The sequence below is a fragment of the Cornus florida genome, unplaced genomic scaffold (genome assembly GCF_030987335.1).
Source record: "Cornus florida cultivar Cherokee Brave unplaced genomic scaffold, ASM3098733v1 CherokeeBrave_3.0.0_Hap2_Chr07, whole genome shotgun sequence".
Classification (NCBI taxonomy): Eukaryota; Viridiplantae; Streptophyta; class Magnoliopsida; order Cornales; family Cornaceae; genus Cornus; species Cornus florida.
The window spans coordinates 9,242,718-9,269,775 of NW_026775577.1; the positions used below are offsets into that span (position 1 = coordinate 9,242,718).

A 27,058-nucleotide genomic window follows, 5' to 3' on the forward strand; every position below is an offset into this window, starting at 1 on the left:
TTGATACTTCAATTTTGGAATTAAAGGAAATTTATTTCAAAATTTAAAATGATTTTTTTTCAATTCTAATTCCAAACTGTGGATATTGTCATTCTAAACGCAACATTAGAGTAGCTTTTAAACTTAAAAATTAGGGTAGTTTTTAAACTTAAAATAAGACTGGCTTGTTAAACACGTTAGGTAGTTGTTTACTATATTGACCAAAAAAAAAAAAAAAAAACTGAGAGAGGGCATGTGTTGGATTTTTGTTAAAAATAAAAAAATAATGTTTTCACTTTAGTACTTCATGGGAGTGAGATTGTTTGGTGAGTTTTCTAACTGAGTTGAAATTCAGAAAACAATTTTTTTTTAGTTCTTGTTCTTTGAAAACTAAACCAAATAGATCTAAAAAGTTTGAGGGTCTTTATAAAAGGGTTTGTTTGGTGAGTATTCTAACTGGGAGTTGAAAATCAGAAAATTGAAGAAAAATCTGTTTTCAATTTTTTATTTAAATTTTTTTTTTCTTTTTTTTTTTTTTTCAGAAACCAATTTTTTTAGTTCTTGTTCTTTGAAAAACAAACCCAATAGATCTAAAAAGTTTGAGGGTCTTTATGCAGTCGATATAGTCTTTAATTAATGGGTAAATTATATTGAGGCCAAATTTTACACCTCAAATTATTTTTTAGGATGTATCACATCTGAGAAATTAATTATTACAATCGTTACAACGATTACATGATGCAATAAACGGTTACTCGTGATCGCGCCCGCGGACGAACTTTTCAAACTCGCTTTTTTGTTCATATTACTCGATCAAATTTGCGTCGAATTCATTATAAGGTTGACGCACTCCCCGTGATAGGGGCTGCAACACATCTCGCTATTATTGTAAAACCTGTTAGCGAGTCGTTTTGCTTGGCAGGTTTTAACAATGATTATTTTGCATGTGCACCTACGGAAACTTTATACGACGAGAAATAAAGTTAATAATTTGACAAGAAATATTACACATGCATTTAACCATATACTTTTTATTTTTAAAGGTGAGGGAGAATAGCTAAACTATTGCCTTTGAGACAATTTTCACACAATCAACACTCATTACAGCGATAATGGAACACCCGTGACTTTCACTGCATTAAAAATATAAAATATGGAATATTTTTACTTTCAGAATGCAAAACTATTATTTCAAGAATGTGTTTCATTTTGTATACAATGAGTATTGCATTTATTGTGCTAGAGGACTCAAATTTTTTTTTTTTTTGAAAAACCTTATTTAGTAGGGTCCTAAAAAAATTGAAATTACAAAAAGGTTAAAATTTTATTAATAAAAACTATTAGGCCCCCAAAATAATGTGAAAAATCCTACGGAGTATTTAATAGCCTTGAAATAAAAAATTGTAAAAAAATTACTTACAAGAAATATTTTAGAAAAACTAACATTTGACTTCGTAAAGTTTTGTAAATAATCTCAATTTAAAATCTTTTAAGCTTTACTTTTTGAAATCCACATTTAAATAAAAAATGAGGATATAATCCAATTTTTTCATCCTCTCCTTATTTTACTTTAGATTTTCTTGGTCCAGTTTATATAAAATATATATATAGATATTATACATGCCAAAATTAGTTTATAAATTATCTTTTCTAGTTTTTCAATTTTTTTGTATAAAAAATAAATAAATAGAAGACTATAATAACATAATATTATTTATTTATTTATTTATCTTAAAAAAATTATATACTAGTACTAATTTGTTGGGGGTGTCTACTTTGTTGTACTGTGAAATGAAGATTGTAATGGAGTTCCGTTACATAGTTTTTGATAGTCATCAAATTCACAGTTCATTACGCGCTTTTTTTAGACACAAACGGCTAAGATTTCGGAAGTTCTCACACACACTGATCATGCTGCGACTTTTGTGTATGAATGATTTTATTTACATTCTCTCTCTAACGTCTCCCTTTCTCTCTCTCCCTCTCTCAATCGCGAAGACTGCTTCGGAGAAGCCCCACGTTTGTTTGCACATTTATTGGGCGCTTCTATACCCAATTTTCTCTCGGAGTAGCTTCTGTAGAAATGCTCTGCAATTCGAAGATTGCAATCTAGGAATAAGAAAGGAACAGAGAGAGAGGTATAAGTTTATTGAGTTTTGAACATTTTTTGTTTGTTTTTCTTGTTTTTGTTGCAATTTTGGTTATCTGGGTTTACTGCGTTTCGGCATTGTAGTTTTGGGTTGCAGAGTTTATTTCTGAATCTGGGTATTACAAGAACTAGTTTAGGAATTTAGGGTTTGCTCAATTTCAATTTTGTTGATCCATTTTTGTCCAAAATCCTGGAATTGGTGTCTGGGTTTTGCTTACATTAGGGTTTTGTCAGTTGGGTATTGGATGTTTTGGGTTGCAAAATTTTAGTTTTGAATGTTGATGTTGCTGGAATCAGTTTAGGGATTTAGGCTTTGTTGATCCTTATTTTTTTTGTTGTTCAAAATCTTGCAATTGGTGACTGGGTTTTGCTCACATTTGGATTTTCTTAGCTGGCTTGTGCTTGGTTAGTATAAGATTGTTTCATCCTCAGTGAAATTTAAAGCTTTTCTCTGGTATTTTTGGAGAATTTTGGTGCTTATAGTAAACTGGTTTTGGATAATTCGACAATGGAATGAAGTTGCGTCGTATGTTTTAAAAAGCGTGGATATTTGGGCTTGTTAAATGTGCAACTTTCTAAGATGGATTTATAAGGAAAGTTTCTTAACGAATGGATTCATCACCGCCTGCTCCAAACTCTTCACCACCTCCTCTTGAGACACCGACTCCTACAACCCCTTCTGGTTCTTCAGCTCCACCTCAGTCTCCTCCACCAGCATCTCAATCTCCGCCACCAGCAAATGAGACAAATGCTTCACCTCCTCCATCTCCTCCGAAATCACCACCACCTTCTCCTCCAGCATCTCCCCCGCCTTCAGCTCCTGCTTCCCCTCCTCCAGCGCAGAATTCGCCCCCTCCAACTTTGTCCCCACCACCGCCTCCTCCCCAAGCCTCCCCAAATGTGACTAACCCACCTCCTAATGTTACTTCACCTTCTCCGCCACCTGCACGAGTCCAATCACCTCCTTCCAACAGTTCTTCACCTCCCCCACTTGCAAAGCCACAGGAAGGGTCTCCTCCTCCAGGTCCTGAGTTAACACCTTCTCCTCCATCTACTTCTCCGCCCTCAACAAGTACCCCCCCAGGTCCTCCATTGTCTCGTCCTCCTCCCCGCTCATCATGGTCACCACCTCCTCCCCAATCATCATGGTCACCTCCATTTCTCTCTCCTCCTGTTCCTCGAAGTAATTCATCAGTCACTACAACTCCCCCTACCTCATCATTATCCCCTTTTCCAACAGAGGAACCAACTGCAGAATCAACTATACCTGGTTCAGATACAACATCAGATGCCTCATCCCCAGATACTGGGGGGGTTATGTCCGGACTGGCTATTGGCACTGTAGCTGGGGTTTTGGCCCTTAGTCTTGTCATTATGGCTGTGTGGTTTACACGGAGACGAAAGAAAAGCCAGACTGGATGCGGTGGTGACTATATTATGCCTTCTCCATTTGGTTCCTCCCAAAAATCAGGTGAAGAGTTGAATTGTTATTGTTACCGTGTTATTTTCTTTTTAATTACTTATTATAAAATCTTAGGTCTTGAAGTGCGTTTCTTCAGGTTCTGTTTTAGATTATTTTCAGAATGCTCAATGAATTACCAGTCCTTCTCTTAGTGGCAGTATAATAATTATGAGTTATGACTCTGAAAAAGCATTCATAATTTAGTAACAGACAACATATCTCACCCAATATACTGCTTTACATGATATTCTCTTTTGAGGGACGAATTGGGATATTACATCTGAATATGTTCTGTTTGAAGAAATTTAAAACTTATGTGCCATGTTTTCAACAAATAACTCAGAATCTCAGCTCAGTTCCACTCAATAAGTCTTGGCCAAACTATTCAGCAATGACTATACTAGATTCTACTCAAAGAAACTCATCCTAGATTCTAGTCAAAGAAACTCATCCAAAATAATAGATCAGCTACATAAATTTTGTTTCACCATTCTACTCCATCTAGGGCCCTTTGGTTTTTATTTTCTGTGAGGTCCTGGATGTCCAAAAGAAAAAAATAAAAAATAAAAAGGGAACAATGCGGCTGTAGTAATGAAGTTAATGAGGCATAGATGTTTCTCTTCAATTTTTTTTTTTTCAATAAATCTGTTTATGAAGATGTAGAATCATATGATAAGTTGGGCCATTTGTGGCTGTTGTAAATCTGTAATTCTCTTCCTCTTCTAACAACTTATCAGCAGTCAAGTGATGCATAATGATTTCAAACATTATATTTCCGCTAGTGACATGCCACAGTGCATATTATTTTTCGATCCATAGTTTGGAGTTGGTTGGCAGCTGCAACAAATGTTTTCATCACTATGCGGACATGAAAATGAAGTTGATGGGAATTAAATATTTTTCCAGATTCATTTTTTATGAAGCGCCGAAAGTCACCTCATCTAGCTAGAAATGCTTCATGTTTCACTTATGAAGAATTAGCTGAGGCTACAAATGGGTTTTCAGCACAAAATCTTTTAGGTGAAGGCGGGTTTGGTTGTGTTTACAAAGGAATCCTAGTCGATGGAAGAGAAGTTGCTGTTAAACAGCTAAAGATTGACGGTGGACAGGGGGGACGTGAGTTCAGAGCAGAAGTTGAGATTATCAGCCGAGTACACCATCGCCATTTGGTCTCACTTGTGGGTTACTGTATATCTAAGCATCAAAGATTGCTTGTCTATGACTACGTCCCAAATAACACCCTTCATTATCATCTCCATGGTAAGATACACTTTTTCTCAAATTGGATTACTTTTGACTTCTCTAAGCATGCCATCTTTATGTTATATGGATTTGCAAAGACAAATTGAGATCCAAGTAGGTTCCACATCAAGTATCTATGTAGAAAAAGATTTGGTCCAGATGTGACCATTCATAATTGATTTTACATCAATAATCTTTCAAGAGATGTTCACGTTGTGGTGGATCTTCTTTTATTGGCCATGTGCACATGCCCACTTAAGGTGCTTTGAGAGAGTACTTTGGGTTGAGATTCAACTGAAAATTGTCATTTAAAAAACTGTTGTGAACTTGTGATGGCAATTTCACCTTTTTACCCTATCCTTTTTGGGCTTTTTGCAGGTGAAGGTAGGCCAGTTATGGATTGGGTAACTCGGGTAAAAGTTGCTGCTGGTGCAGCTCATGGAATAGCTTACCTGCATGAAGACTGTAATTTTTATCCTTTTGTCTATTTCGTCTTTTTGGTACTTCTAAAAAAGTCTGTATACTGTAGGTACATAGTTATCAGAGACTAACCCCCAATATTATGATGCATCGAAATATTTGTTTATTCATAGTGTCCCACTTTAAGTACTTTGCGATTTATTCTTTGCTGCAGCAATGAAAGATGCAGATGTTTTGTGATCACAAATTAGTATAAATTGCCAATCTTTTTATTATGTCTGAAGAATAATAAAATCCATAATTGGAACAAGTTTCTTATTATTGGATCAAAGCTACTAATTACTGCAGTATGCAAGGTAAGATAATAGTTAATTTATGGCGGCTGATCCTTGTTGCCGATCACTAACATCTATTGAGACATTTATAATTCAAAAATTATTTTTAACGGATCAACTGTGTTTGAGGTTCTTTATGGCAAAATTATGGTGTGCTGTCCTTGTTACATACATTTTTCCTCCTCAGATATTTTCATAACTGACATCTGCTGAGATATAATTTTTTTTTTTTTCATTTGATATGTTTATTAGGTCATCCCCGGATTATTCACAGGGATATTAAGTCATCAAACATACTCTTAGATAACAACTTTGAAGCTCGGGTATGCTTAATTTCTGCAGCCTGGATGCAATGTTTTCTCCTAACTCTTGTTGTTTCATGCCTGGGGCTGTACTTTTCAAGTGTTGTTAATATTAACCAAATCGCTGACATGCCTCAAATATCCCAATATGACTGGCACTTTGAGCATCCGATATTTCTTTTATTTTAATTTAGGCCTTTCTTGTGAACAATTAGTGTGCTTAACTTGCATGTTCTCTCAATGACAGGTTGCAGATTTTGGGCTTGCAAAGTTAGCACTGGATGCAAATACACATGTGACGACACGTGTGGTTGGAACCTTCGGGTATGTAACCAGCACATGTTTAGTTCTGGCCCCTGCTAAAGAATTCGGCAGGACATGTGCTGGCACATTATATGTGTTAGTTTATGTTTTGTGTTGTATAAGCAAATTTCAATATTGAGGCACGGGAACCAAAGACATTATGATGGTCTCTACCATTGATATCTGCCCCAACATGGAACTTGATTAAAAGCTTATAATAATAAATGAAGGTATCTCATACCAAGGGGGGCATAAATATTCTGTCTTTTGGTCTAATACATGTTGAAGAAGGCATATGTGGAATGAATGGTCATGGATGTATGCCATGCTTTCACTTTCTCATTTGGATTCATCTGATGAATGACCTTTGGTGATTTTCCAGATACATGGCACCGGAGTATGCATTAAGTGGCAAGTTGACTGAAAAATCTGATGTATTTTCATTTGGTGTTGTGCTTCTGGAGCTCATTACCGGTCGTAAACCTGTGGATGCATCTCTGCCATTTGGTGAGGAGAGCCTGGTTGAATGGGTAAGCTTCATATACACAAACCTTCTTTTTTTGTTTGCCCTTCTTGCTTATGTCATCTATTGTACAAATTTTTTATGTAACGTCTTTTATGGAGTGCTGTATCTAGTTCTGACAACATTAAAAATCTGGAAATGTGAATATAAAGAAAAGGTTAAAAGTGCTTAGAATATCACAATGACACAAGATTAAATGTTAAATCCTTGGTCATGCATGACATGGTGTCATGTGCAACTTTAGGGCATCCCCATATTCTAAAAGTTCAATGCCAATGCTAGTTGTCAATTTCTTTTTAGAAAGATGGTCTGCTTTTTCCGCAGAAAAAACAAATTGATAATGCGACTTTTTATTACCCACATCTGCCACGCTTTGGTTGGAAATACGTTCTATTAGCTCTTGGAGATGAGTTTTTGCATATCAGTCAATTTTGGTGGGCACCTTGCAATGATGGTTTTGTTTTGCTACCTGTGGATTTCACTTCTTATCTAATCTTCAATTTTGGTTCGGCTCAAAAAACCTAATATATATATATATATTGTATAAAAATGGCGAATTTGATTTTAAATTGTTGAATTGTTCAAAATTTGGATATATTGCAATTCTTGGAATACATTGAAATAAGGCAAAATTGTACTAAAGTCCCTGAAATATCCAAATTTCCCGAAAAACACCTTTGAACTATATTTTGTGCCAAGGAACTCCTTCAACTTTTCAAAAGCTGCCAAACTACACCCCTGGACTAGATGGCTATCCAATTCCGTTGATTTTCATTGTGATTTACAATTTTGCCCTTAAAAACCTTTTAATAAAAATATATATATTAGAACTCTTTTGGGAAAGTGGTTGTGGAGATTCGGTAGGGAACGACATCGCCAGTGGAGAAGGATTGTTTCGTGTTGTTTTGGGGAGGAGATCGGTGGCTGGTCCTCCCGTCCAATCTCTGTTGCAGGAGGCGTCGGCATGTGGAAATTCATTCGAAAGGGTTGGGATGTCTTCTCCTCACATATCAGATTTAAGGTTCGTGATGGTAGGCGCATCCGCTTTTGGGAGGATTTATGGTGTGGAGATCAGTTGTTGTCTTGCTCCTTTCCTAAACTTTATGGTATAGCCGAAGATAGACACGCTACGTAGTTGACTGTTATCGGCTTGATAGCAATGAGATTACGTGGGATGTGCGTTTTAGGCATTCTTTTCAGGATTGGGAGATGGATGAGGTATGTGCCTTTCTAGATATGTTGTATCAGTAGGAGGTAGTGGGTAGAGGTAGTGATGACATTTTGTGGGTTCCTTCCTCCCACGGTAGATTTGGTGTTCGGTCCATGTTCCTTTGTCTTTCCAACTTCGTTGGTCCCGCTTTCCCATGGAAGACTATATTGCGCTCTAAGGCTCCACTTAGAGTAGCATTCTTTGTTTGGACTGCCATTTGAGGCAAGATTTTGACGTTGGACAACTTGAGAAAGAGAGGCAACACTATCATTAATTGGTATTGTCTATGCAAATGAGATGGTGAGTCTGTGGATCACATTCTTATGCACTGTCCTGTGGCGTACGATTGTTGAAACCTCATTTTCGGCATATTTGGTGTACGTTGGGTGATGCCTTAGTCTTCCAAAGGACTGATTAACGCATGGAGAGGATGCCCAGTGAGAAGCCATGCTCGCGACTATTGGAGGATAGTTCCACACTATGTTTGGTGGTGCATATGGAAAGAGAGGAATAGCAGAATTTTCGATGGGAAGGAATTGCCTTTGGCGACCTTGAAACTTCATATTCTTCGTTCTATTTCTTGTTATGTAAAAGGAAGCGTTTGCTCCTCTACTAATGACTTAGTTGATCTTTTGGACTCTATAGGTCCTTAGGTTCAACTTTCGTTTTATGTATTAGGGACGCGTTCCCCTTTTGAACGCTTTTCTAATCGATTATTACTTTAAAAAAAAAAAAAAAAACCTCAGAGAAGCATAAGCTGGAAATGGGGGGCTTATTGTGTTTCGATATGGTCATTCAAAGAGCTATCAATGTCCTCTTCTTCTTCTTCTTCTTCTTCTTCTTCTTCATTCATTCTCTCATTTCTTTGCAAAATCACAGCGTTTGATCGTGGCTTTTAACTCCATTCAGATCTTGTGCCTTGAAGCTCCTCACTTCTACCGAATAATTTATGCACAGATCACCACACAACTCATTACAGCGTCACAGGACTCAGCTTCAGACTAGAGCCAACTAGAGATCATATATGCCTAAAGTTGTCAATAAGAATGACTTGGACAAACGACTAAAATAAAATTTCAATTTATTCTTATAGCCCACAAATTACACCCCAGTTCTAACTTGTAATCTTATTCAATTGGAGCATTAATTCTTTGGTCCGGGTATCTAATCAAAACCCATTTATTCAATAGCTGAGGTTTGCTTCCAGCTATGACAACTTGGAATCAAATAATACAAAGCATTGACCTAAACATTAACATCAATTAACAAAAATGAATCACATTCATTTAATGAAAATACACATTAAAAATACATATATATATATATATATATATATAATATTTATACATACATTCCATGGTTTACAACAATGACTTAATCGTAAAAGTGAATCAAAATCTATCAGTAAACCAAACAGTGAGCCCCCCATTTGGTTGCTAGGAAATCAAAGGAAAAGAAAAATAAATTAATTTTGATCTTATAAACTTTACTTACCAAAATTTTTTTTTGATCTAATTATCTTTATCGTGGACCAAAGTGATTGATTTATGGAGAAACCCTGAATGATATACAATCAGAGCAAAGTGAGGAGAGGACTGACCTGATCTGGGGATAAATGATTCTGTAGAAGCGAGGAGCTTCGAGGCGCAAGGTCTGAGTAAATTGTTCCACACTTCTTGTCAAAGGGATATTTTGGGTAATCTTTATTGGCCAAATAGTAAAATACCAAAATCACAACGAAGTTTAATGGAATTGGACGGTCGTCTAGTCCAGGGGTGTAGTTTGACATCTTTTGAAAAATTGAAGGGTTATTTTGCACAAAATATAGCTCAGGAGTGTTTTCCGAGAAATTTGGGTAGTTCAGGGGGCTTAGAGCATTTTTGCCTGAAATAGCTATAAAGTGTTTAGAAATCTCTTTGAAATTTACAACCTTAAGCCTGCATGGCGGCCATCATGAGCCACTTTCCTCAACTACTGCCACTTCTTTTACTCTTAGAGTTCTCTCTCCTTTCCATCCTTACATTGCTCGTGGACCACTCTATTGTTGTGAATTCTTGGCATGCCTTAAAGAATACTTGGGGCATGCCTTAAAGAATACTTGTCATAATTTGGATCAATTAGATCACTTTAATTCTCTAGTATCTTGATCGAGCCTATTGACATTGATAAATAGGCATTGGATGTAGTTAGTAGCTATAGTAATTATTGTTTGGATGATATCGTTCTCGGTGAGTTTCTTGTAGCCATCATGTAATCCATGTGGTACAAACCTTTGTTAACATGCAACTCACAAGATTCACAACTTTGTCTCTCAACAAATTGGCATACATGACGTTATGCCGCTAGGCAAGCACGTCTTCAAATATGTGGCTGCCTCATTTGGATTTACTGGTTCCTGGTTGTAGAACCGCATGAATGCTATTGGCTGTGTTTCTGGATCTAGTTTAGATATATATTTCTATTTGATAACCTTTTAACTGTTTTTTTTCCCCCCAAGTTTCCTCCTTCTGGCTCCCCTGTTCTGATCATGGCTGTCAGACAGAGAACTACATATTTCTCTTCTACGGCATTGTATTGATACATAAAATAAACCAGTCAACATCATAGTTGAAGGAAAGGAAGTGGAAGCAGAAAGGATCAAGGGCAACTGAAGTTTGACGTGGTTACAAGGGAAAAGAGGAGGCGAGAGACAATTTTGAATTGAATTGGAAGCTTATTATGATACTTATAAAGAAATTCTGATAAAATCAATGTGAAATACTGGAAAATGTAAATTCAAAAATTAATGTTAGAATATATTGGAAAACTTAAAGGAAAAGTTATTTATATTTGTTGAAAGAGAGTATGAAAAACACATAAAAATAATAAATAAATAAATAAAAGAATATGAGAAGTGCATTTCTTGGAAATTTTACAAAAAGTTAGCCAGTGTCTTTGGGAATTTCATTACAATTTTTTGAAGTTTCCAAAATGTTTGATAGCAGTTACTCTGAACTTTTTTGGGGCATTTCTAAAATGGCGTCCAAGGAAATAAATGTCCCTATAAAATAAATTTGCTGGCAACTATGGTCAAGCTAAATGCAACCAGTTTAACCTCAATAAAGCTTTAGTAGACCGTGGGTTTGTGATGCTAATTAGGATGATAAAGGAGTTAATCTGAACATGACAATGGAATCTAGAGAGAAAGTAGAGCCTAGGTGGAAACCAAATAAGTGAGAGAGAGAGAGAGAGATGACGATGTATCACTTCTTGAGAGAACGATGAGGACATATCGCTTCTTGAGGTCCAAGGGAAAATCAAATTTCTCCAATTTCTCCTCTTGATTGTAATAATGAAGTCCTCAGTTTGGTAGGTTTATTGTCATAAATGAGAGGGAACCTCTTTATATAGTAACGGGATCTGAAGGACGTTTAGGTAAAGATTCCTGTTTAAAAGGTTTGTTCCTGGCTAAATACATCAAACAACAAGACATATTGTTAAAGTTAAAGTTAGGCATGGTTTTCTAAGACAACATAGATGGTTCCAATTTGCAAAGTTCATTAAATGTGAATCTTTGACACTTGTAAAATAAAAAAATTTATGCGAATGATAGACACAATTCAGGTTTGGTGGTTGAGTTCATTAAATTTGATAGGATAGGTTGATAAACTCAATTTTCCGTCTCAAGAACCATGGAGTCCTCCCTCTCTTGTACCCTACCAAGTTACTCTTCTTTAGATAAAATTTAAATTCCAGCCTCTACGCCAAAAATACCCTAGGATCATGTTACATATCGTCTTGTTATACCACATCTTTTTCTCAAGTTCTACTCCCAACTTTACGTGTAGAACCTCGTTATGATGTGAGGCATGCTTGCGGAGAAGTTTGCAAGACTCCCTAGGAGTCCTTGAGGTGAGGTATGCATGTAGGCGAAGTTTTGAGGTTTATCCATGTGTAGAAGGGTTCTTGGAGTTGGAACTTGATATACATTGTTCCCATGATCTATTAGTTTAAGCTTTTGGAGCAATCGGTTACGTAACATGGTATCAGAGCCTTGGTTTTGGGTGGTCTTGGATTCAAGGCTCCATCTCTGTGTTTGCTCCAGGTTTGGCGTGTAAGTTAGCACTCGTTATGATCTTGGTTTGGTTTGTTTGCCTTGACATGTGCAAGACAGGTTGTGGTGTTGGAACTTGATAGACATTGTTCGGCCCATTATCTAACAGTTTGAGCTTTTGAAGCAAGTACTAATCTAACACCATGAGTGAAGTGTGCTTGTAGAGGAGGCTTAAGACTTATTAGTGGAGATGAAGTCGTCAAATTGAATTACATTTACACCGGCTGTGAAATTTTGACTTTTAAAAAAAGGCATCCTCATTGTCATATGTGAAAGTGCCTGTGGAGAGGGCTAAGGCCATTTATAGATGTGTCCTCATGTTGGAATTTTTACTTCTTTTGAGATTTTCAGTAGTCTCTTGCGGGCATGACTTGGAGGGTTTCCAAGCCAACTAGACCAGATCCCTGTTGCCATCAATTTCATGTTCCCATGTAGGCCAAAGATGGTGTAGTAAATTTCCGTTCAGGTCTTCATACTCCAGTTCCCCTTTAATTGAGAAACACTAATATTTTGGCAAGCAGAGTGGACAATAATCGCATCAAATATGCTAAACTTTGTCAAACAACAGCTTTGAATATTTTAATTGATGATTGATGTTAGAAAGAGGCTGGGGTGACTCAAGGCTACCATTTTCACCTCTTTTAAAACTTGAAGCATGTTTTGAATATAATTACATATCAGGGAAATAAGCAGACTAATTTTTATTAGAATTCCATATTTGTCCTATAGGCTCGACCATTGCTAATTCAGGCACTTGATAATCAACACTTCGAAGAGCTTGTAGATCCAAGGCTGGAAAAGAATTTCGTTGAAAATGAGTTGCTCCGAATGATTGAAGCCGCTGCATCTTGCGTTCGCCATCTATCTTCAAAGAGACCGCGAATGAGTCAGGTGCTTATAATCAAATGCCTTTTTGTGTGTGTGTGTGTGTGTGTGTGTGTGTGTGTGTGTATATATATATATATATATATTATAATTTGTTCTTTTATTTCAGTCAGAACTTGAAATGATTCCCCATCTTTCCCTCTCAGGTGGTGAGAGCTTTATATTCCTTAGTCCAGTTGTCAGATATAACGAATGGAATGAAACCTGGACAAAGCGAAGTCTGGCAACAATCAACGGAAATCAGAATGTTTCGGAGGATGGCATTTGGAAGTAAAGACTGGAGTACAGATTTTTTCAGTGAGTCTAAGAAGAAAGTGAATAGTTAAGAATGCAGCAACCGGCACATATAGGAAATCACAAGTTCATAATGGATACAACAATAGACCACAGTGTGGAAACATTGTGTTTACTTGCAGGCAAACAAGCAATGTGCCTGGAAAAGCTAGGAAGTTCCGTCATATACTTGGAAGCAGCAATTTGAAAGGCACCCAAAACAGAAAAAGAACTTGTTCGAAACAGTGCCGACTTCTCTTGATCACAAGCATCATGAATTGAATATTATGTAATTAAGTCCCTTTGCGCATCTCATGTAAAATCTTAAGCATTTTTCCGTGTAATTTTGTTGTATCGATTGGTTAGCATGATTTGCTTGTAAGGATACAGTTCCCTTCTTCTGTATTCTCTGTATATTGAGATTCATCAGTTTATCCTCTCACCGCATTTATTCTCATGTTATAAGATTTCAGTTGTTTAATCTTAATACATAAATTTCCCTTTTACTTCAAATAACTTGAATTCTCTTGCTTGAATGTGTGCAATTTTGATATTTCTAGACTCAATATATTCTTCTGCAATTTCGGGCAGTTTAATAATAATTCATTGAAACGGTTGTTTTGGAAGCAATGGATGTTAAAGTCAATAGAAAAATTGTGGATATCATGGTCAAAGGTTAGACATGAAATTTTCTATTGAAATTTTCTGTTTGGAGAATGGGTGGTGAAAAGACAGAATTGTACTTTTTTTATCACATTATTGCAGGATTTCAAGAGAAAGGCGCAGCAGAAACAGTGTTTTGGATTCAAGTTTTGCCAAGTCGATTGATTTGGTATCCTATCAAATAAGAAGCCAATATTATATAAATGCCTCAAGTTCAGTACATATTTTACCCTAACAAGCAAATTAAGATTTTTTTTTTTCAAAAAAGTCACGACCAGAAACTCACACACTCTTGCGGTGAGGACTTAAACCCTGGACTTTTTGTTTTGGAAGACAATGATGTGTCACTGGACTACAGCCCTAGGGTGGAGGCAATGCAAAAGGGATTTGAATCTGGATCCGTCTTGTGATGCGATACTGTGCCTCAAATTTGGGATACTGTGCCTCAAATTGCTGCACAAGCCATGTAAAGGGACATTGAGAGAATTGGGTTAAAATTTGTTCACGGATGTGTCCTAACTCCTGATTGGTAGCTTAATTGATCTCTATCAGTGGAGGGTCCACTTGACACATGAACTAATAATTATATCCTTATAATTGTTTGACTTTTTCTTTTATAATTTTGACTTCAGGTATTTAATATTATTACTCTCTCCGTCTTAATTTAAGTGTTGTTTTTGTAGAGTAATAATTTTTAAAGAGACATATGGGACATGCATTGTCTTCATGAAAATTTATTAAATTATCTTTTTAAGTTTTGAATATTCCAATTTAAAATTTAAAATTCAAAGTATATATATAGAAAGATGTGAAATATATTGTTTGAAAAATAAAAATAAATAATTATTTTGAGACAGAAAAAAAAGGAAAGTATGATTTTTATTTTGAGAAGAAATTATTAAATTGTTAAAAATTATTTTGGGAGAGAGAGAGAGAGTATCTCCATAGAGGTCCAAGTGTGCTTATAATATTGCCACATAAATGGTTGGGATAGGACTAACAGGTAAAATGTCTTTGTTTCTGACTCATAGATAGAGAATGCAATTAAATGTCTCGTGCATTTCCATCTAATATTCTCATCTACCACGTCCATATCTATTAGAAGCTTTTACATGCATTGAAAGAGAGAGAGAGAGAGAGAGAGAGAGAGAGAGAGAGAGAGATGGAGTGCTACAGAGAAGAAGTGGTGGTATCAATACCATTAGAGACACCAACTCTTGGTGATGAACAAAGGAAATGTAATGGGAATGTTTTTAGCTGTAGTTTGAGTGCAAGAGAGAGGAAATTGGTGTGTGTGACTAGTGGGAACTCTTACTTCGGTTCTCACTTGGTCAGGAAGCTCTTGGCTCATGGCTACCTCGTAAGAGTCACCATTCAAAACCAAGGTGCCTTTCTCTCTCTATATATATATGTGTGTGTGTGTGTGTGTGTGGGTAGGGGCTGCTGAATCTAAAGCTCTAGTGGATCGAGCATACCTGATCTATACATAGAGAATGTTGGATAAAATGACTAATTCAGTGCACAAAGCTCCTACCATTGTGCGCCTAGAAAGGGTCAGATATATGCAGCTTACAGTAACATTATAAATAGGGTCTTTGTTATTGTTTACCTATTTTGCTAGTACATGGACTACCAATTAATTTATGAACTGTTTCAGAGCACTTAAAATTCTTCAACAAGGTGAAGTATATAAAAAAGAATAGTTCAAAAGATCAGATTCTTATGCCCCAGTTTGCATTGTCATTTACCCATATAAAGATGTAAAAATGGAAATCTAACTTGTAGTTTTTTGTTGGAAGATATCAGTACGTAAGTTTAATATATATAAATTAACAAAAAAAATTAAAATATATATAGCTAGAGTGCTAGACATAGTAATATCCTTTTCATTTTTCTCCTTTGAGCAGTGGACATTGAGGATATGAAGGAGTTGATAAGAGAAGAAGAGATGAATAAACTAGAGAGTGTTGTAGTAGCAAAGATGGGAGATTTGGAGAGTCTCTGTGATGCTTTTAGAGGTTGCCATGCTATTTTCCACACCTCCTCCTTCGTTGATCCGCATGGTATCTCCGGATATACGGTTAGTACGATTTGCACATTCTTGCTTCATTGCACAAACTATACGATGATGAGCTATTAGGAACCATACGAAATGAAGTTATTCGATTTTGGAATGATAACACGACGGTTCTCTTGTATTTTTTGTCGTTATTATAATTTTTTTTTTTTTTTACAGTAAAATTGTGTTTGGGAGCATTGAATCGGTATCTTGAATTGAAATTACAATTCCAATTCCACAGCCTCGATTCAGTGCTCCCAAACATAGCTCGAGTCAAATTCCTCTGTGACTCGAGAGAGAAGTAGTTTCACCTCAAGAGATCGAGGCTAGACTTCAAGCCTTGTAACCTTTGAAAGAACCAAAGACACAGTATACATAAGCTTGTGTCTTCTCTCCTGCCCCTAAGATAGCATCATTTACTAATCATCCTGTTCTTGCAGTTTAGTAAAATTTCTAACTCAAAAAAAAAAAAAAAAAGTGTGTTCTAAAGGAGATGCATAATTAATTTCAGGAGCAAATGGCATTTCTTGAAACTGAAGGAGCAAAGAATGTCATTGAAGCTTGTGGCATAGTAGCATATGTGAAGAGATGTATCTTCACTTCTTCTCTGCTTGCTTCCATCTGGAAACGCGACAACGCGGACAGGGTTGTGGATGAGGGCTGTTGGAGTGACGAGGAATTCTGCAGAGAAAATAAGGTATTTCAATTCATTGTGTCATGTCATAAATAATACCACATTCTGGTTTTTTAAAACTTTTTATTTAAGAAGATCAAGAAAATTGGCTTTTTTTCTTGATCCTGTTGGGAGATTTTCATAATTTGAAGTATTAGATTTTTTATATTGGAAAATTGTAGAATTTTTCTATAACATATTAGTATTTTATATTTAGAAGTTCAAGTTCTCTCCCTCTTTTAACAATTTACATCAGAAATAGCTGAAATTTCCAACCAACTTTTCCTGGTCACACTTGTGTTATTTTATTTTTTTTCGCAGTAAGCAAAGAAATTTGTAATCACTTTTCTTGGTCACACTTTAAATGTTACCATGTTTCATCAATTGCAGTAATTTAAAACACAAATCACTTTAGTGTTTACCTATTAATAAACATGTTGCATCAATTTTTGAAAAAAAAAAAACCAGTTCTGGCTTGCATTGGGTAAGACAACAGCAGAAAAGGTTGCTTGGAGGAAGGCAAGGGAATTGAAGGTGAAGCTTGTGACAGTGTGCCCTGGCCTTCTCATGGCTCCATCTTTCCCAAACGCGCACTTTGAATCCTCTCTACCATATCTTAAAGGTAATTATATCAATCAAAATTTACGACATTTAACTCAATACCTCAATAAAGAACAAGGTGATCAAACAAGATAAATTTGCTCTACATTTTTTGCATTTGATTCAAGTCTAGACAAAGTAGGCTTACAACTTTATTTTCAGAGTACTAATTTAACATGACACGGTCAAATGTTGCATAGGCGGCCAAGTCATGCTGCAACGAGGCATCTTGGCAACTGAAGACGTCGATAGGATGGCAGAGGTGCATGTCCATGTTTACGAAGCAATGGATCACGGAGCCTGTGGACGCTACCTTTGCTTCAACAGAGTAGTAAGAAGATCGGATGAGGCCATTCAACTTGAAAATGTGTTGAAGATGCATGGTTTATTGTCTGCAGGATTAAGAAACGTGGTGTTAGCAGAAGACACTGATGAAATACCCAACAGGCTTAGCAGTTCAAGGCTTGCCAGATTGGTTTTTCGTGCTTCTCAACGTTTATTCTGCGAACAGTGCTAGTAAATCCACATTGCCGCATGATGAGAATCGAGAAAGAAATGTTCAATTGTTGAAACTTAAATTCAGCTATGGCAGTTACTCTGGCTTGTGGTACTGTGACAAAACTTTTCATGCTAATGTAATTAGAGTTATGGAAGGTATTTGAATCTTCTACATTTGTTTTCTTATAGTGTAATGAATATTTGGTCAAATTAAAATTTTGGTTGAGAGCTAAGAACAAATCATGAATATAGGGTAATGAATCTTTTCATGCTTGTAATTAGAGTTGCAGAAGATGTTCTCTTTCTACAAACCTTACCTCTATGGTTGAATAGATAATGTCTGCATTGCACACTCTTCGTGCTCACGGTTTTTAAAACCCATCTACAAAGTTAGAAAACATTCACAAATATAAGTGCTAACGACCCTTCTTCGCAGAGGATGTGGGACATCACAAGTTGGAAGAAATTATCATTTTTAGATCTTTTAACCTAATTATGGTCAACCTTTTCATGCACCAAATGAATGATTTACTTACCTATCATGAAGAAGAAATGAATGGTTTGTGACAGATTTTCTAAACATGACAATGGTGGTGGTCAATTGGTGATAAAGGGTCTCAACCTCATCTAGTTAAAGTTTTTCTTTTTTTTCTTTTTTTTTTTTTAAATTTCACAATCATAATCAAAATCTTCTAAGATTTACAAATGAAAGCTCCTGTTTGTTTCGGAGTAAAAATATATATATATTTTTTAGATAAAATATTTTCTTCTATTTTTATTTTTTGATATTTTGCAAAGGTCTAAGTCGAGGTTGAGATCGAGTTGCCAAAAATTGACGAGTAAGTTATTTTAAAAAAAAAATTTCTTTGTAAATATTTTATGACTGCCAAACACCAAAAAATGAAAAATATTTTTTTAAAAATATTTTACATCTAAACAAAATGAGCAAAAATGAAGGTTAAATTAATTTGGAATTCATAATGTAATTACAAAGGTAAATAATTTGGAAAACACTATCCAACCAAAATTTGTAAACATATATATACATGTATATGTATATGTATGTAACACTAATTGGAGATGCAAATCTAACTATTATGTAACAATGTTCAAGACACTTGAATTAGTTGAAACTCTAAAAAATGTTTTTGCGATGGTGAATAAGCATACAATAACATATAATTTGCTAGCATGGCACATCCTACATAGTTATGAATCCTATGATAAAAAATTGTAGTGTAAATTTGTGTTTCACAGTGTAAAAATTTAAGAGGAGTACTTTTAATTATATTATCATCATCACTCTTATTTTTATTTCGTATTACTAATATACAATAACATAAGAGAATAAAATAAGTGAAAAAATAAATAAATAAAATTATTGTTCTACAACAAAACATGGATACTTAAAGGCTTAAAGCGAACAACATATCATTAAAATTTAAAGAGTAAAACATTTACTTAAATTCTTCTAGTGTTTAATAGGGGAGTAAATTATTGACTTAACTATATTTTATTTTAAAGAGCAAGTGTTAAATCTCTTTGGAACGGCATACGACGTCGTGGTGCGTTAATTGCCAAACAAACGATCGAGAAAGGACGACTCTCCGTTTTCACTTTTCAGTCCTCTACGGCTCTACCATCTGAAAGAACGTACTGAGAGAGTGAGAGAGAGTTCAGAGAGAGAGAGAGAGAGAGATGGGGGAAGAAGAAGATCCGCAGAGGCTGAAGCGAATAGCAGCAGCGTCCTATGACTACGAGAACGACCCAAGATGGGTGGAGTATTGGTCCAACATTCTCATCCCTCCCCACAAGGCCTCTCGCACCGACGTCATCGACCACTACAAGCGCAAGTTCTACCAGCGCTATATCGTTCGTACCTTCATCAACCCCATTCTTATACATATTGTGCATATATATATATATAGATGCGCCTGTTTGTGTTTTTACTGCTTGATTTTTCTTGGAAATTGAACACTGGCCCAAGGGTTTTAGTTATCTATTGTTTGAAGCTGTGAATCTTATCATCTAAATTACTGAATCATATGAACTAATGGAATTGGAGATGAGTACCGCCGAATCTGATTTAGGTCTCATTTGGGTTTGCATATTGGTGGTGTTGTGCTGATTGCGTTAGAACTGAAATTGGGGTTTTGTTTAGTAAGAAGATATTTAGTTTTGATAAATTTGCTGTCAAATTGTAATCATATGAACTAATGGAATTGGAGTTGATTACCACCGAATCTGATTTAGGTTTCATTTGGGTTTGCATATTGGTAGTATTGTGCTGACTGCGTGATTTTCTTGCATTAGGACGGGAATTGGGGTTTTGTTTAGTAAGAAGAGATTTGAGTTTTGATAAATTTGTTGTCAAATTGTAACTGGTTATCTTTTTTGAATTCAAACCCCCAGAGTCTTATCTGGGTTTTATCTGTTTTGCTTTTTGGATGTCCATTGAGTTTTTGCTCTTCATTTTATGGATTATATATATATATATATATATATATACATGAATTCGCAAATGGCAATGACCAAAAACCCCCAATATATATATATATATATATATATATATATATATATTGGGGGTTTTTGGTCATTGCCATTTGCGAATTCATGCCTTGAGCTTGGTGACCGTGGTTTGACTTTAGAATTATATCGGAGTTCACATCAGTGACCGCCTGGGTGAGGCTTGAAGTAGCATATTTTGCCCTATCTCGTCCTAGCCAGAGCTTGCCATGTGTCATACCTCCACTATCACCTACTCTGATAATATATTGTTTCATAGGTTAACACACAGTGCATTGATCTTGGACCTTGACGTGTGAGAAGAGCGATGTTATTCTGCACCTAGAGCTTACCACTTTGGCTTGAGATATTTCCTTGGCTGCACAATCTCACATTGCATGTTTTAGTTGGTTCTTATCTCTAGTCTATCTCCAATATGTTGTCCTCCCGAAAGCCACCTTTGGAAGCATGCACCTTGTCTCATTTTATACTTGCCTAGGTGACGTGCAGCAGTCGTGGTGTGTCCTTGGGTTGTGTTTTGATTTACAGTGGGATTTTATTGTCTACCCCAACAACATCTAGGGTTCCTCGAATAATACGAACCATGCTGATGGCATCTTAGAATGCTGACATTGAACAAGTTATTGTTCAATTGAGGCGGGATGGTCAATACATGGTGTCTGTATTGGTTTTTTTATGTTTGATTTTATTTGGCTATTGACGATATATTTTGATGAGCAGGATCCTGGTTTTATTGTTGAGGCAATGCCTTCAAGCAGTTCATCTCAGCCAGCACGACCTTCAGCACCACCATCATCAACTTTGAATGACCAAACACGTTCACGTAACTCTGGTACATTATTTACTACTAACATTGAAAAAGTTGGTGAATCTAGTTATGTCGCTATGCAATATAGATATAGTCATCTTTATTTGTCCTTTGCCAATCAGATTTTTAATTTGAATTGAATTCAAATGTGTTGTAGGATCTACTACTAGAACATCAGGAACATCAACTCCAGCTGCAAATCCAGCTTCTCTGCGCTGGGATCGACAAACCGTACAATTTTCCGTCAATGCTTGGGTACGGTTCACGCATATGTAGATGAATGCACACATGCACCTAGTCAAGTAGTGAACACATTTCCTGACGAACTTTAATCCACCTGAGTCTAATTGGGATATGGTTCAGTTTTTAATAATTGCAAGGAGTTTGTGTTGGTAAGTAAATTACTTGACACGCCCTCCATCCCACTGTATTTGTTCGTCTTTCTTTTTTCAATGTCTCAAAATGAAAGTCCCCTTTGAAAAATTAAACTACAAATAGATGTAATTTTTCTTTTTTGACAAGTCAAATAGTTGTCAATTTTCTTACTTATCAAATATATATAGTTGTAAATTTTCTTACCTGCCCTTTTCTAATTGAATTTGAATTGAAGTTTGCTTTTGGAAACTAATACTTTTAACTTGAATTGAGTACATTTAATCCTTATCTACTTCATAAGTAGGAATACTTTAGATGGACAAATTTTCTTACTCGCAGGATTGCTTGAGGTGTTGTTTCCAATTGAAATATCCAAAGCTAATGCGGTCATACTTCCCATTTGTGTATAGCAAAGCTTATAATCTAGTTATTTGATTCATTTAGAAGTATCTAAGTGATTGTAATATTTGAGCAACTACTATATCTATATTTCATTGAAGGGTACATTTATCAGCCATAGTTCTTCTCTTTGGAATATTTTCTCCTCTTCGGAATATTTTCTGCTGTGGGAATTCCATTGAAACATTGTGCAAGTGCTAGTAAATCTGGTCTATTGTTCTCCTTTCTTTTCAGTTTTGCATATTTTTTTATTCTATTTTCTGTAAATTTTATGCAGGTATTTGTTGTGGCTGTGCTTGCAATATTTCCCCTTATACCTAGAAATCTTTCAAATAGGGCATATCGGCTTTCCTTCATGGGCACTGCATGTTCTTCTCTGTATTCTTTGTACTCTCTGTATGGGGTAACCTTCCTGTTCCTGTCTTTCTGTCTTTTTTTATTTTTATTTTATATTATTCTATACTCTTTTTTATTCAAAATATGGTACCTCTTACCACTTATTGCTTGCAGAAACCTAGAGAATGGAATTTACAGGCTGTGCAAGTGTGGTTTCAGTCCGTGATTGCAACTAAGGATTTTATCTACTTCATTTACTGCCTTACTTTTGTCACTTCACATCTTTACCTCAAATGTTAGTGCAACATGGCCTCTATTTCATATTATATATATATATATATATATATATATATATATATATATATATATGCCCATTATCGTGCTTGGAGTGGCAGGTTATTTTCCATTCTCACACCTGGTATCCTGATGTTGAAATTTTTTGCAGTTGCTTTGATCCCCATTTTATGCCGAACTCTTGAACATGTTGCAAAATTCCTTAGGCGTAACTTCAGTCGTTCCTCCTTGTACAGGTGGCAGATTTTGCATATTTTCATTAAATTGAATTTGATTGATTGTATGTGGGCTTTTACTTTTTTTTAATTATGACTGTATAATTGTTAGTAATTTTGCCATTTTTGACACGCACCACACTTGAATGGTCTGAGTTGCAGGGAGTTCCAATTTGACTAATTGGATACTACAATTTGGCACTTATATTCTTATTTGTGTTAGTGTTCTTATAATATGTTTATTTGAGGATGTTGGCCTTCAAGGCTCAAATCAACAAGGCAGCCATACATATGCTGGCCTAGAACTTTTCTTGTGTAGTTGATCTAATTACTAATTAGACTGGCCAATTTTGACCATGTGAAAATTCTACCAAAATTTGTTTGTGGTTTTGTTATGTTTACTTAGTCATAACGAGTGTCTAGATTTGAGGCTCAAATCAACAAGGCAACCATACATACGTTTGCCTAGAATTTCTCTCTCTCTCTCTCTCTCTTTTTTTTTTTTTGGCAAGTACTCACACACACTTTGCCCACACCGGGGCTTGAACCCCTTGCCTCCTCTTTGAGGATGGGGAGGATATACTGTTGGGCTAGAGACCCTTTGGTTGGCCTAGAACTTTTCTTGTGTAGTTAATCTAATTACTAATTAGACTGGCCCAATCTTGACCATTTGAATTCTAGTCTACCAAAATCTGTTGGTTTTTTTGTTATGTTTACTTAGTCACAACCAGTGTTTAGAGTCAGTTGCATGTTTAGGAGTGATAACCCAGTGATTCAGTTGCATGTTTTGGAGTTGCAATATCATTTTGAGCACTTGTATCTCCACTAATTTAATTTCTTAAAACATGCTTATTATTCTTAATCTGTGAAACATGTTTACTGTTTGTCGAGAAGATAATTTGGGGTCTCTTTTCCTTGAGAATAAATTTTTTGTTGTTAAATATCCCTTCATGCTTGGGAATACGCATCTATGATTGGCAGTTTTTATTTTGTTTTTGCTTTTCAATATTTGGTTTTGTGGTTGACAGACCTTTGTCCTAAAGGTGCTAGATAGGTGTAAGGTCTTGGTTGTATTTCAATGGAAAATAATTCGCCTATTCTTTTCAGTCTTGATTTGTTAGTAAATGCAGATACTTTAGTTGATTCCAGTAGTATAGAAATGGGCATTTGAAAGCAATAGATAAAGTATCTAGACATGGGGAATTTTCCTACTCAGTTGTATCATGGATGGTGCTGCATGCATAGATAATAGCATATTTACGTCAGTGGATGCTAATGCTCTACCCTTTTTTTCTAAAAGAAAAAATTGGCTGGGAAAATTATGAACAAACAATCGTTAAAGGTTACACTTTATCCATCCATTTTCCTGGACAACACCTCATTTGGACGCGTTTAATTTAGTTTCAATCCCTCTTGCTCCAAAAAATTAGAAGATAAACTTCAATAGCCTCAAATATTTTTGGCCCAGTTTATGTAATACTAGCATATCTTTTCTCATTCATTTAATCTTGTGCTCCCTCTAACTAGCAATTGTTTGAAGTTTAAAACTATTACATGGAGAACGTTGAGCCTATGTACTTAGTTTGATTGAAATTGTGCACAGTTTGGATAGTGCTGTATCATGCTTTGATGAATGGTCCTGTTCTATATGAGTTCGTATACTTGCAGCAGGGGCATTTGTTCACAAGACTGGGTCTCTCTCTCTCTCTCTCTCTCTCTCTTCCACAGTCTCAGAAATACTTTTGGCCCGGTTTCTGTAATACTAGGATACCTTTTCTCAATTATTTAATATTGTGTTCTCCCTAAAACAATTACACAGTGAACGTTTAGCATATATACTGTAGTTTGATTGAAATTGTGCACAGTTTGGATAGTGCCGTATCATTCCTTTATGAATGGTCCTATTCTCTCTAAGTTCTTACACTTGCAGCAGGGCTGTAGGAAAAATTAGCGTAATGAAAAAATTTGGTGCTCCCCACAGCCCACACTACACTCAGCATTCCTTTATGAATGGTCCTATTCTCTCTAAGTCCTTTTTTCCCTTCTCATGTTTGTGACTTTTGGGTGATGTTCACAGGAAGTACTTGGACGAGCCATGTGTATGGGTAGAGTCAAACATAACAACACTCAGCATTCTATCTTCGCATGCTGAGATTGGACTTGGATTTCTTCTAATCATTTCTTTGCTCTCGTGAGTAGCTTAACTCATTCCCTAATTTTTTTTGCTGTTATTTCTAATCACATTATTTGTCCTTTATACCATCTCTAATGCATAATTTGTACATGCAGGCGGCAGCGCAACATAATACAAACTTTCATCTACTGGCAGGTTTGTTTAAATTTCATCCTTTTTCAGCTTATGTTTTTCTGCCTTAACAATTTCGTGAAAGTAGATGTTTACTGAAATCGATATCATAATTTAAAAAATTGTAAGCTGCTTCATTTTTATCCCTTCGAAGATGCCATTGGGGAATGGGTGATGATATTGCACTCCACTTTTATCCACTTGTGCCCCATTTCCATTTTTTAGAAAAAGAAAATGACAAAATTATCCTTCAATATGCATTCACAATCCACAATTATTAAAGAAGATTAATTGTACTCTTCATTTTGAAAGGGTATATTCATTTCAATCATTTAAAAATTCAAGTGAGTGCCAGTGGTGAAAAGTGGAGTGTAAATACTATCTTCCTTGGAGTACAATTAACCCCAACGGGTTGGCCTAGTTGGAAAAGACTTGGGCCTATGTGCCTCATGAAGCATCAGGTCTCATGATCGATTCTTGCTAGGTGCAAACAATTCCTTGGAAGGGGATGTGTGAGTACCAAATAGAAAAAAAATATATTATCTTCCTTGGAGAATTAGGAAGGGTAAGTAGTTACCCACACTTGGGAATATGAATTGTGTTAGACCTAAAATTGTATACAAGTGTTTGTTGGTCATATTTTATTGGATTCGGTGGTGGATTCGCAAACCTGTGTTTTGTGTTGGAAATTTGGAATTGGTGTCTCCCACACCTCTCTTGTTGCCAGCCTTTTTAAGTGTAACTATGTAATTTTCTTGGTTAGAACTTTCTTATATGGGTTAAGGTTCAGGCTTGGGACATACTGGCATGTTGTAGTCAGAATGAATTTAAAGAATATGCAGAAGTCCCAAGTCATTCGCGAATATGGAGTTTGGTAGTATGGCTCTATGGCATTAGTGGAAGACTATAATTTCTTGCATTGGTCTTCACATTCGTTGCAGCCCCTCACATGACAAACTACATATTTCTTTCATTGTCCTGTTTGATTTCTGGTTACATTTATCGTCATGTTCATATACTCTTGCATTAAAACCATTTGTGTATGTGTGTATGCGCGTGCGCGCACACACATATATATACTATTGCATTTGATAACATCAAATTTTCACATAGATACACAACTACCAAAAAAAAAAAAAAATGTATGGCTAGCGTGCATGAAAATTTAGATGTAAATTCCCTTCGAATCACATATCAATTTTCAGATATGTCACCATGTGCAACTTTGCAAGAATATCAATTTTGACCTTCATCTCTTGTTTGGAATTCTATTGGGCAGCTATTGAAGCTCATGTATCATGCTCCCGCGACTGCTAGTTACCATCAAAGTGTTTGGGCTAAGATTGAGAGGACTGTGAGTCCATTGGTCAACCGGTATGCGCCATTTTTGAACACTCCAATTTTGGCTGTCCAGAGATGGTGGTTCCGGTAAAAGCTCAGAGGAAGAAAAGTGAGAACAAGCTTATGACAGATTGCATAAGTACAGGATTTACTTTTTCAGTCTTGTAAACTCTTTCAAGAAAAAAGAAAAAAGAATCACCGACTTTCAGATATATGATCACAAGTCAGCTTAATTAGAATTGGTTTATGAAACTTGTACTTGTATTATTTTATAGGACCATTTTTGTTCCCATATTTTACATTTACAGAATGGGTTGATCAAAGAGGTCTTTCCCACTTGATTTTACATTTGCAATTATTTTAAATTACTTGATTGATATGAAATTTACAAATACCAAAGTGGTATCTCCTCAACCTCCCTGAAGGGTTTGGTGAGGGTTCGAGAGTCTGTAGGGACAAATGGGTGTGTGAGTTTCTTGCCAATTATATATATATATATACACACACACTAATCTATTATGGAGAAAGATATAATCAAAACCTTTGGACCTTGATTTCCAGTATTTGCAAATATTGGAAAATCTTGTAGGTCTGGTTCATTGTTGCTGCAGTATTTTACCTGTAAGCATTATATCTTGTTCCATGAAGCATAGAATTTTGGATTTGTAACTATTTGTGAGTTGGCTATGCATTGATATGAGCATATAATTACTGCTGCTGCATTTTTTATTTTTAAAGTTATAGTGATTCACCCACGCACCTTGTCTCCATGAGGTTAAACCCTGACTTC

General features: G+C 35.8%; 3 protein-coding genes across 3 annotated transcripts; all 3 read left to right on the forward strand.

Moving 5' to 3' along the window:
• Positions 1-1,770: 1,770 nt before the first annotated feature.
• Positions 1,771-13,692, forward strand: LOC132316061 (proline-rich receptor-like protein kinase PERK8). The gene is made up of 8 exons (XM_059814561.1): positions 1,771-3,599; positions 4,497-4,850; positions 5,211-5,297; positions 5,840-5,910; positions 6,137-6,213; positions 6,575-6,722; positions 12,748-12,909; positions 13,050-13,692. Exons 1-8 carry the CDS (start codon positions 2,738-2,740, stop codon positions 13,227-13,229), a joined length of 1,941 nt encoding a protein of 646 aa, XP_059670544.1. The 5' UTR covers positions 1,771-2,737; the 3' UTR covers positions 13,230-13,692.
• Positions 13,693-14,946: 1,254 nt separating this feature from the next.
• LOC132316062 (cinnamoyl-CoA reductase-like SNL6) lies at positions 14,947-17,947 on the forward strand. Its single transcript, XM_059814562.1, has 5 exons — positions 14,947-15,224; positions 15,747-15,919; positions 16,410-16,595; positions 17,040-17,193; positions 17,372-17,947. The coding sequence occupies exons 1-5, from the start codon at positions 15,002-15,004 to the stop codon at positions 17,686-17,688; spliced, it is 1,053 nt and encodes a 350-aa protein (XP_059670545.1). The 5' UTR covers positions 14,947-15,001; the 3' UTR covers positions 17,689-17,947.
• A 1,331-nt stretch (positions 17,948-19,278) lies between these two features.
• On the forward strand, positions 19,279-26,614 carry LOC132316063 (uncharacterized). The gene is made up of 9 exons (XM_059814563.1): positions 19,279-19,541; positions 20,916-21,027; positions 21,161-21,258; positions 22,055-22,180; positions 22,288-22,408; positions 22,559-22,643; positions 24,700-24,813; positions 24,912-24,951; positions 26,207-26,614. The coding sequence occupies exons 1-9, from the start codon at positions 19,368-19,370 to the stop codon at positions 26,357-26,359; spliced, it is 1,023 nt and encodes a 340-aa protein (XP_059670546.1). The 5' UTR covers positions 19,279-19,367; the 3' UTR covers positions 26,360-26,614.
• Positions 26,615-27,058: the final 444 nt, after the last annotated feature.